Source organism: Cebidichthys violaceus, unplaced genomic scaffold (genome assembly GCF_023349555.1).
Source record: "Cebidichthys violaceus isolate CVI_PGR_0920_01 unplaced genomic scaffold, fCebVio1.0.p SCAF_3, whole genome shotgun sequence".
In the NCBI taxonomy this organism is placed as follows: Eukaryota; Metazoa; Chordata; class Actinopteri; order Perciformes; family Stichaeidae; genus Cebidichthys; species Cebidichthys violaceus.
The window spans coordinates 20,285,200-20,297,646 of record NW_027176483.1 but is presented as its reverse complement, the minus strand read 5'-3'; the positions used below and the strand labels follow the sequence as shown (position 1 = coordinate 20,297,646).

The 12,447-nt window shown below is 44.5% G+C and overlaps 1 protein-coding gene across 1 annotated transcript in view; it reads right to left on the bottom strand.

The window, feature by feature from the left end:
• Window positions 1-12,156, bottom strand: part of mical2b (microtubule associated monooxygenase, calponin and LIM domain containing 2b) — a 49,364-nt gene extending 37,208 nt beyond the window's left edge. The window contains 2 exon segments of the mRNA XM_068722554.1: window positions 1-388; window positions 11,941-12,156. The exon segment at window positions 1-388 is cut by the window's left edge and continues 16 nt beyond it. Of these exon segments, the coding sequence (XP_068578655.1) occupies window positions 1-248 (248 nt within the window). The 5' untranslated portion in view covers window positions 249-388; window positions 11,941-12,156.
• Window positions 12,157-12,447: the final 291 nt, after the last annotated feature.

Sequence of the window (12,447 nt, the reverse complement as noted above, 5' to 3'; positions counted from 1 at the left end):
GCTTTGTTCTGGTTGTAAACCTTGTGCTGGGCCCTTTTGTCCAGTTTGGTCCACAGGGCGTTGACCTTCCAGGTGCTGATCGCCGCTTTCAGCGAGCCGTAGAAGTTGGCGTAGTCCAGAGGGTCCAGCTCCAGCTGCCTGCAGAGGATGCTGAAGGCCTGCAGAGAGCCTTTGCAGGTGGACGCCTGGACAAAGTTCTCAAAGAGAACGCCGGCCTGCGCCATACGCTCGTCCTCAGTCTCGCCCATCTGCTCCGACGATAAAAAAAATTAAAAAAAAGTGCCCAATCTCTCTCTCTCTCTTCTTCCTCTCCTGCTTCCTTTTCCTGTTCACTCCTTCCACGCCGTCAGTGCTGGACTCCTATGTGTGCCGTCATGCTCGGCCAGTTCTGAAACAAACAATAACAAAAAAAAAATAGATTTGTAGACGGAGAAAAACAAATCAAGAACCAGGCGATCAGTCATACATATACATATATACACATATATCTCAGGAAACAGTTTGCTCACTTTTGTTGTTTTGGCTAACTAGCTAGGAGGTTGGCGAATTGTAGGTTGTATTTAATCTAATCACGCAACACAGCAGTGGTTGTTGAAGACACACCTGGTGCAGTCTACGGAGTGCACCTTTTTATTTCAATATGCATTTTATTAACTTCTGACCAAAGACTGCATGTAATAAGTCACCCATTGGTTTGTGGACTCCGTTATGAAGCCTCGAGTTTGTCGATTTTGCCGTCGCCATCTTGGATTACGGCCGTCGCCACGTTGTCCGTTTTGCATCATTGTCACCCTATTTGGAATGCGGAAAAGTGATGCAGAGACGCCGTATACGGCTCTGGTAGCTTTTTTTCCCCTCATAGACTTCTATACAATAGGACAATATTTTTGCCACCGGAGGAGTCGGTAGAGAGAAAGCAAGTTTTAAGACACTTCCGCTTTGGCTTCACTCGGCAGAACCGGAGGTCGCCGCCCGATTCTGACACCTTGTTGAAAAATGCTCCTCCCCCAATAGAGAGCCTCAGACAGAAGCACCCTCACAGCGTCTGCGTTAGTGATGTACATTACCCTCTGCTAAACATGAGGACAAATCATATAAATCATGAGAATCACATAAAAAGGAGAGAGGTCACGTTCCAAATGGAAGGAATGTCTGAAAATAAATGTTTCAAGTGTTGCCTCGTGTAGCCGGAGCGTCGAGTCACTGCTTGGACCACACGTATCCAAACAGAACTATAATTCCAGCCAACAACAACAACAACAACAACCCCGTCAGCCAACAACATCCTCATCATCATCATCATTTGGGGCTCAGCTGGGCAGTCATGGGAGAAGCTCCAACGCGGCACCTACAGGCAGAAAGAGTCACGCGGTGGCACCACACGGTTAGCAACGGCTCGGTGGAGGAGCCAGATGCAGAAGACAACCCGGAACATTCAGCAGATTGTGCACAGCTGATATCTCCAGTTCCCCCTCAGGGCCTAAACTTCAGAGTGCTTTCAGAAAATGGGCCCCCTCTTAAACTGATACCACTGAGGCTCCTACACTATGACGCCCCCTCAAGCCCCTCGAAGTGCTTGAAATACAACAGAGATGTCATCTTCTAGAAATGCTTCAGCTGAAACTGCAGCTGCATACGACGGTTCACACTCAAACAATTAACATCTTAAGACAATCGTCGGGGTTTTTTTATGCGGTCTGCATAAAATGCTTTACCCGATACTAACCGACGGATTCCTTCTATGTCCCAAAGTCTACGCAGCAACAGACCCTGGAGTCATTCGAAGCTGGTGCCAGGCGTTTTCTTGGATAACATCTCTGTCGACGTTAAGGTTCAGATCCCGATCGCTGGAAGCCTCGCTGCATTATTCTCCCTATTACAGCCACGGAATCTGTGAACCCTGGAGGAGCTGGGAGAAAGATACTGTCCCGTCCCGTCCCCCCCCCCCACACACACACACACACACACACACACGCGCCTTTCCAACAGGCCTGAAACAAGATCCCATGAAAACCTGCGGACACACTCTGTATGCAGGCAAGTGTGCGTCATGGCAAGGGACAGTGCACACCAAGAAACACACACTTTCCCTTTAAGTCTTTGAGTGGCCCAGAGGGGGTCTCACATCTCTGCTACCTAACAGTTTGGCAGCACACAGTAGCCTCTCGATTACAATTACCCCCCTCCAGACCGGCACATAAACTCTCTCACACACACACACACACACACACACACACACACACACACACACACACACACACACACACACACACACACACACACACACACACACACACACACACACACACACACACCTTTGATCTTCCATGCCATTTCATGCAGTGTCCAGGTTAAAAAAAGTTTCCAAAGCAGATCATGTCTGCTTCAGTGAGAATATCGTTATATATCAACGTGTTAGAAGTGGAGTAGAACCATTGACTGACGACTGCCTCCAGCGAAATGAATCAGGTTTTTTTTCTGTGTTTTTTTTTATACATCTCTTCCATAATATCCCTGAAGAGCAGGGAACCGTGGGAACGAAATGAAGGAATGGAAACAAGGAGGCTGGAGGAATTTGTTTGGGAATAACATCCTGATATCAGCTCAGAGAAGGACCGCCCTACTTCAGTCTGACGCTGAGGACCGCTGCTCAATATCTGAAACACAAACTCCACCTTTAAATACACCTTAAGCCCATGTCTTATTAGAATTAAAACATGTACATCACGATTGATAATAGACTATGATAGTCAGTCAGAGCTGCCATGACTGGAATCAGCCAGTGAGTGATTACACGATCCCATCTTCCGGCTTCTGTACATCTACTACACGTCTTCCTATTCACGCTGAACACTCGCATACTGGATATCTATTTCCGAACGCTGAATGGACGACGTGTTGATCAAGTCGGCTATTTCAGTAACTTCAAGTGTCCGTAATGGAGGCGTGGCCTGCAATACAAGAACCTTTCAGAAGTTACAGGATACTTAACAGCATTTATGGATATGAACGTGACGGATATTGCCTATTAGACGTTAAGGTCAGGTGTCAGCGTTCAGATCGGTGCACCTGTCCCACCCATTGACACAGAAATGTGTGTTCGAACTTATCTTGGCATGAAGGCTGCAGGAAGTAAACAACAGCGATGCTGGTTCAGAGAACAGACCAAGACCAACAACACTAGAGCTGATTTATTAACACATCTTTACCTCCTTTGTTGAACCCTTCTCACGCCTCCAGGCTTCATGCTAAGCTATGCACACACACACACACACACACACACACACAAGTCAAACTGCTCATCACACTTTTGGGAGATAAAGAAAGTAAATATATTTGGGCTCGTTTTTTGGGGGATTTTATCAATACCTTTCGCAGAATGACACTTCCTGGTCCAGCACCAGCTTGCTAATATTGATGCCATGTTCTTCTTTGTCCTTCTTGTTTGTTTTAAGGCAAGCTTTTGCACAAACTGAAGATTCTTATTCTAAATCAAACAAATCCTTTTCTATTGACCCCGCCCCCGATGAAATGAAAGCGTCAGCAACCTGTAATGCCTGTGCAGATTAAGGAACACCGATAGTGAGATATATCTTGAGAGCTAAGCTAGTGCTAGCTGCCTAGCTTCTTATTATTTCAAGCACCTGCAGCATCATTTATTTGCAGAGAAATCTTGCAATAATTACCATTCACAAGAGATAAAGGCTCGGATCTCCGAGAGGAAACCGACTCGCCTTTCAAGAGAAGCTGGCGCGGCGTAATCAAATTTAACAGTGAGCCACCATCAGCTGTTTGGAGCGTACAGGTGACAGGAAGAGCAGGACAAATGTGTCACTGGGCTACAGACAAATTGACGCTTCATTCACAACGAAGGCACAAAATTCGATTTACTTTTTTCTTTGCATAAAACTGGAAAAGGTGTAACCTGTAACACTTCATTTCCAGAGGCCAGTGTAAACAAGACCATAGAGGGTCTACATTACAGTCACATTTGGGTTAGATAGCTATCTACTGCTATAATGACCCAAAATGACTCATGTACTCGTCTTGACTTCAGGGAACTGGGTTGCGCCATAACCAATCTGTTCCATCAACTCACTTTGAGACTCAGTGTGGAGGTCTGTCCACATTTAAGCGTCCAAGTTTGCATATGAAGTAGAGACGTCGTTTAGCCTTTGCAAACCTAGCACTGCCGTTAGCACTCAGTGTCCGTTTGTACTCCTGCACACCTTCAATGGTGATGTCATTCATAATTACCGTGGACAGAGAGGGGTTTCTATTAAATCAATGGGGGTTTTTTTTGCTGAGGACTGAAGACATGTGGTCTCGTCTCCGTTTCATTGAGATCGAGTCTCGAGGCGAGGCCTTGGTGGCGTACCCGGGAACCTGTGCATTAGGTCAACGGCTCGCATTGGACGGAGATACGAGTCTAGACGGTAAATGTGGTCGGGGAATGAAGCTCCCAGCTAGTCCATTTCACTTCTTCAGGGTGGGGAATTTGAGAGTTGGGTCTCGTTGTGGTACCTCCCGAACGTGAGCTGCAGGACGAATGGCAACGAACTGGTGTTGGGCAGATCTTAAAAAGGCGAGTCTGAGCATAAACTGCACGATGGCTTGAGAACAAGATCGACCTTTGCTTACAAATTTTACAACTGCAGTGCTATCGGGATGGATAAGCACAGACTTCCAGGACCATTCACGCCGCCACTGATTGGAGAATATGACGATGGAGCGCAGATGAGGACTAGTGGGACTCTGAACTCTGGGGGCCAAGTGGAAGCGAACCATCTCCCTCCATAGTAGCCGACAAAACCTATGGAAGGTGTCAGAGTCAAGTTTGATGGTTTCAGGTTGAGTGTGGAAGACGGAAAATGCCGTTTTAAGAAGAGAGGAAGTGTTTGTTTAGCGGATCATACAGTAAGGATTTCCCTTGAGGGATTATGTGAATGGAATTGAGGGAATTGAGGTGGCTGACGACCACGACTGTCTTCAACGGACTGTCCATGACTGTTGGAAAGTGTGCGACCCTTTCCCCATTTCGACAATCTATTGCACAAAGTAACGCTAGCTTTTGTGTAAACATTTTTGAGGAGGACACAGCCATCTTGTTTAAATAAAATAAGATATTACTTTGGTGGGTTTTCAAACCGCACATTGTGAGAAGTGCAAAAAAATCAAAAAATAAGCTGCAATTTTTTTTTTTTTTTTTTTTATAAACTGACCTCATAATGAAAGCAGGTGAGTATGGGCTGGGTTAGTAGTATGAAACTGGAGATGTACTTCACTCTAAAGCAGCAAACAGAGATCACTGACAGATAGCTGTTGGCTTCTCCACTACAACGCTCAGAGACGGATAAAGAGTTCAAAGTATTTATCATTTTAATTCACAGTGCAGACAGATTTGAATTGAGGCCCCATGTTGGTCACATGTTTGTTCGATAAGTTATCCCTTGCAACATAACAGAACCTAAGTTGTGTTAAGTCTGTGTGCGTGTGTGTGTGTGTGTGTGTGTGTGTGTGTGTGTGTGTGTGTGTGTGTGTGTGTGTGTGTGTGTGTGTGTGTGTGTGTGTGAGAGGGATCAAAGCTGAGTCAACAAGTTCCCGCCTAGACAGACTAGATGCCAGGAGCGAGACAGACGAGGTGCAGAGAACACCGTTGCAGATCCTTTAGTTTTGAAATGTGGGGAATTTTAAAATCGGGCCGCAGAGCGCGCAGTCTTGGCAAGGAAACGCGGTCATGCCGGCTATCTCCGGCAGCACTGATTTCTTCTGAAAACAGGAAGCTTGAACTGCTGGAATGTCAAGGAGTTGAAGTGACCGAACGACTAAATCACAGATCTGGACAAAAAGGACCACGAAGTCCTGAATGAACTACAATGACGATAGTTTTCACTACGATGGATGTGTATGTTGTGTGGTTTGATTTAATCTGAACTGTCAGAGTCCATCTGTTACCGTAATGGCTCCTCTCATCTTTACTTGGAAAGCTCTAAACGTGCCAATACGGTACCGTCATACCGTCAATCTGAAAAACACTGCATGTGTGGATGTACGGTCCTACAGTACTTTGTCAAACAACCGATCGATGCGTGTCGTCTAGCTTGGTCCATGTAAAGTCTTCTCAGTGTAGAAGGAGGTTTACAAAAGGCATTTAGCCTACTTCCTCCCATGACTCAGCATCCTCAGTTTTGATTACTGCCATCACAACATCCAGGTCATCGAGTTCATCTTAACAATCGTTTTATTTAAGGCTGCACCATATCGGAAAAAGCAGATTTTGCAATATTTATTTTTCTGTGTGAGAGAGAGAGAGAGAGAGAGAGAGAGAGAGAGAGAGAGAGAGAGAGAGAGAGAGAGAGAGAGAGAGAGAGAGAGAGAGAGAGATATAGCAGTTTTCACCAGATGACGAAATGTCACGATATGATAAAACGAAGAGGCTTTTTTTTTTTTTTTTTTACATTAAAACACACTGGTTGTATAGATGTGAATGGTGATGACGCGGCAAAATAGTCTACATTGTGAAACTCTCTGGGTAACAATGGGATTGAGTATTTCACATGAGCACATCGTGATGTTTTATTATAGGGATTCAATAAACACGGACATATTGGTAAGTGACCCACACATAATGGAAAGCTGACGTTGTTAACAGAAGTAATTCAAATCTTCCACTTTTATCATTTACACATCAGCTGCCATTTCAACTGCTTTCATCTTTTGCTCTGCAAATGACACTTCAACTTTATTCAGCTACTTCGACCTCCTTCAGTATTTGTATTTTGAGAGTCACTTTAGCTACAGCTTCAACCGTTTCAGTATTTCAAATGTGAAACATTCAGCCTTCGAATGAAACCTTCAGAATTAACAACGTGAACGTTCTGAAACATGCGACAAAGTCAGCCACCGCTCGCACTGCTAACAGCCTTTCTTGGAGGGGAAACTTCTGAATATCTAGAGGCCACATCAAGCAACACACCCACAGATAAGGGCCTCAAACTGCTCACCACTGCATACTTGTTATTCCCTGGGTGGGAGACCACAGCACACTGGAGTGGCTCATTAATGTAATGTACAGAACAGAGGCTGAATGTGTGTGTGTGTGTGTGTGTGTGTTCAAAGGGAAGCTTGGGGATCAGAGGGTTAAATAAGCACATTTCCTGCTCAACGAGTGTGTTGAAAAATGTCCTTATTTTTGCCATTCATACTAATGTTAAGCCTACTGTGATCCGAAAAGGTCAAGTAAAAAGTCTTTTTTGTGCCTTCGTGGCGGTTAAAGCCCATCTACAACGAGTTTCATCCAACATTCTGTCCGTCGTCCTGTAAACAGCTGTCAGGTTCCACTGCGGTCCGGAGCGCGTGTGATCCGTCAGCGCCATAACTATACGAGACGACACCTGAGACACGGCTGCCATGTTGGGAGTTCTTCAGCTGGACTACAACCGTCACACACAAGTCTCATCACGCCTGCAGCCTTTAGGGGACAGCTGAATTTTACGACTTTTGGTCGCCGACACCCGAACTAACGCACAAGTGTTTGCTGTTCCGCCGTATGATCATTGTCACACGGTCGACAAGCACTTCATTACAAGAAGGAAGGAGGAAAAAGGGGAAGAAAGATTTGTATCTCCCGTCTGGCTCGTCAGATGTAAATAGAGAGTAATGGAAGCAGGCGAAATTCAAATGCATGGAAATCACTCTGGAATCACACAGCCAGATGAAAGCTTTAGTCATGGCAAGTCTGAAAATCTGACAACACCTGCTCTCTGAAACCAACCTGCCGTTTAGAAGACTGAATCGCTTCAATGGCGTTGGTAGGCAGATTTGTGAACAGAGCCACGATCGTAGCCTTTAGCCTTCATGCTAATGTGAGCCAATAGCCTTTTGGATCTAGCGTCATATTTACCACACAGACAGGTTGTAATCTAGTCAACTCTTGGCAAGAAAGCGAAATACGCGTACCTCCAAATGTAAAACAAATGTAAAACAAATGTAAAACTGTTCTTTGAAAGTACAAAATGATGAGTACAATGAAACACATCCCAAGGCCCTCACAGGCCAAGCATACGATATTGAGGACATGTGACCGTCCCTTTGTCTTTACCGTAGTCGTACAAAGACAGACCTGCTCTTCAAGAAGTTCACTCTCATGACCGTCAAACTGTCAAAGAAGGACCCAAAAACTGACTGTTTGCTGTTGGGCTAAAATCCCAGCGTCAAAAAAACAAAAACAAACAAGTGCCGTCTTTACCTTCATCGCCATGCATTCTGAGGTTTCTGAAGGTTTTGATATTTCTACCAACTCTTACAAGCGATTCTATATCAACGCACAATAGGCTGTAGGAAACGTGAACTTAAATCTGATGGGAGTAAATGAAATGTTAAGAATTACTACCGACGGAACACAGTTAAGCATCATGATAAATTCATTTAGTCCTCAGGTTCTTCACATTCCCTTTGTACATACCATGAGGGGAAGAAGTAATCTTTCTTCCGGAGCTCCCGACGCTGTTCTGACAGCAGTTTGTGATCTAATTCAAGGGACGTAAAAGGGAGCGAGATAACGGTTAAAAGGTTCCTTTCCTGAGGATCTACCCAATCACACTTGGTCTTTGACTAATAAGGGCACGGTGTTGATTCTTACCTTTGGTACAAAGGTTGGGCAAAGCATGGGGGAGAGTCCAAACGTGGTAAACACCAATAAAAACCAATAAGACTGTAAAAGGAAAGGTTTAGTAACAAGGCCTTGATTGGCATTGCTAACGTCAGTAGCATACCTGCATGTATTGCAAAGATGGCGAACTACAGAAAAACATAAACACACTTTAAAAATATGAAGTTGTTTCAATGTAAAAATGTGAGTTGACTGCCTTTTTATATTTGGTTGAATTAATACAGAATATATTGGTAAAATGTGTTCATTAGTTATGAAATTAAACTTAAAGAGAGACTCAGTAAAAAAATGTTTTTGGTTTCTGTTTTGCCACTTACTGAAATAACAAAACAGCAAAATTCCACATAGAGTTAAATTGATTTGGCTTTTCGCATTATTCCACAAATACATGGGAAACAAAAAGCTCCAATGACTTGTGTTGTTATTCCATCTGCCCCTCCCCCATTAATCTACTGGACCATGAATCCAAGTCTTGAACTTGGATTTTAGGGGATAAATACATATCAGGGACTCCACATGCAAATTAGCTCGTAGATATGAATAAGCTTAACAGCTACTAACTCTCGTAAGAAGCGGTGCACTGCTAAACAAATAAATGAACAGAAACAACATGTGCTTACGAGTGGGAACACGAGCCGAGCCTCGCTCACTCTTACCACACTGCCTGCAGCAGCTCGGCGTGAACAACACCAGGCCATATGCTGGCTTGTACCGGAACAGGCTTTAATTGGTGCATGTGAGCCCATGAAATCAAACCCTTAATCCTAACGATATTAACACCACCCATTGTAGAGATTTGGGGCCTGGATTAGTCTTACAATATGCAAGCGGTTGTTGTGGCGTTACATCCCACAGTGTGTCCACATGGCACCGCAATTGGATGATTGGACATTCAATTCATGGGTGTTTTGAATTCAGCAGCCAACCATACGCCTAATGAATAATAATAAATCCTTGTTTCTAAATGGTAAGATTCGGTTTCACACGACCACACGCTCCCGACGCACTCATTGTTATTCCTGCAAGGAGTCGCGCTACTCTTACAACATATGCATCCAACTGAGATTTGCCAATGGTGTAACTTCAACACCCACTTCGGCCATTGGTGTAACTCCAATCTTTGCTCTCGTTTCAATGAAGAAATACCACTGCAGGGTTTGCCCTGGGTTTACACTTAAAGGAGTCGTGGTGTTCAGGGCGTGAAGCACTCGCAGGAGAGCGAGTGTTGCCATCTTCACCACATGAGAGCGTTTAAAAAAAACAACGCAGATATTGTCGTCTGCTCATATTTTCCAACTGTCTGTGGTTTGTGGATGGTAAGTCCACCCTAAAGCGTACCCTGCAGTCATTTTCTCATAGACTTCTATACAATCGGATCCCCCCCCCCCCCCCGCCCATCCCTTTCCTTCCAGGACCCGTTTCAAATCATCCTACAACTCAGATGTTTGGTTCCCAACCCGACCTTCTGGACAGACGCTGACATAGTGGCGCTCGACTTGGCCTTTCTGATCTGACAGCAGTAAACTGGTCACAGTGACACTTTGGCTCCCTGGTGTATTTTTGTCTTGCTGCTCCCCCGCGCCCCCCCCCCCCCCCCTCCAGGGCCGATATGCGGCGACACCCCCTTATAAGTCATTCCAGGAAGTCACGGCTTGTGTAACGGCTATTTTTTTTTTCTCTCTCTCTCCTCCCACTGGCATCATGGTACAGATAAGAAGGAAACGCCGAGATGAAATGGTCAGAGATTAACATCTAGAGGTTTGGAAGTAGGAAGTGGAGCTCAAAGCATAAATGGGAAAAAAAAAAAAAAAAAAAAAAGGCAAATCCTACATATTCAGTTCAGAGTCACTATGGAGGCAACAAACATAAAGATCCAGACGATCCAGACAAACAAGCACTCTAATCAACTTCCTGTACAGTGCATTGCAGGTTTGCCTTCAGGCTTACGGTTCCTATTAGCACCTGTGACCTCAGCGCTTCACACCAAACTCCATGATTCAAAGTGCACACTTAGTCAGAAGCTATTACGTAGAATCAGCAGCAGCAACACAACGAGCTCATTTTTCTGCAATAACTCCCGTTTAACAGCAGCATTCAAGGATTTGCCCCGAGTCCTGGACCTCTGACCCGTCAGCCCCGTATGCTGACCAAGCTGCTTCTAACAAATATAAGCCACTGGCAACAATTGCTCTTCCTGATGCTTATTCACCTCAAATCCATAATCCACGTTAAAGGAGCCACGCTCACTGTGCGTGTGTGTGTGTGTGTGTGTGTGTATGTGTGTGTCCGATTTCTATCTGACTGGAGTCTCGCCCGACCGGGTTTCAGGTCTCTGTGAACGTGAAGCCACCTGCTGCATGCGGGAATCAACATGGAAGATGAGGGACACACACACACACACACACACACACACACACACACACACACACACACACACACACACACACACACACACACACGTATCTATTAAACTATTAAAAACTATAGAAGTTCACGTGCACCACTGACTCCTGAGGGACAAATTCACCTTGAGACACAACACTGCTCTGCTCAGGCTGGTGGACAAATAAATGGGCCGGTCCTCTGGGACACCTGGACTCTTCAGCAACTTCACCTCCTCTTCGGTGTCCTCCTTTCTGCCAAAAGTTGCAGCTTGTTTGAGTAAACTTCCCCTTTAAGCAACTTGTGTCCATTGTGGGATGAAATTATTAGCAGCCCCTCTCCTTTAATATATATATATATATATATATATATATATAATTATAATTATTAAATAAATATATAAATATATACATTATATATAAAATGTATTTAATAATAATCAATTATATATATAATGAATTAATTAATTAATTAATTAATTAATTATTATTATTATTAAATACATTATATATAAATAAAGCAGTTCAATCAAGCTGAATGTATTGTAATCTTTTTACCTGTGCGCATTCTATCAGACAGAAGTAACTTGAATCCAGAGTAACTATTCTTTGATTGCAGTAACCTGCAGCAGGTCCATACCGGTTCGTCTCATTTCACAGAACTCATTCTGTGACCCAGTTGACCACGACACCTTTTGTTCGGGGCCTCGCGCACGTCACCTGTTTGCACCTCCACCGTCTATAAAGTTACCGCGGGATTAATAATTCAACGGAACCAGTAACAATTAGCCACGAGCTAGCAGACGGAACACAATGAATCACTTCCCGGCAGCGCGAGCAGAATGTCAGGTATGAACCACTTCAACGTTCACCGATAAGTCTACTCACGAAGGAAAGCGCGTCTGTCAGCTGCTCACAGCGGAGCGTCCACGGAAGAAGAACCAGCAGCAGTCCCGCTGCAGCTCTCCGGGTTTTATCCTCAATATGTCTCCAGAGGAAGTCCCCAAAACTACCCTCACATGTCTGTTAATCTGACATTAACGTCGGTGCTGCGGTTCACTCCGGCGACCTGTTCCTCACATGATAGCCGCCGTGTGTCCTCCCCCCCCCCACCCCCGGTGTTGTAGACTAGCGTCAAGCCCGCCTGCAGCATAGGGAGTCCACTTCCGGTTAGTGTTTCTGTTAGAATAAAGCTCTCAGTAACGAGGTGAGCGGTGCGGTGTAGTCACAGTCTATGGTCCGTGTCTTACACCACATCAGGGCTGCCAAAGAGTAATACATCATTTTGGCAACTATGGAATATTATATATATATATATATATATATATATATATATATATATATATATATATATATATATATATATTACCGAAATAGCATTTCTTCCCCATGCAG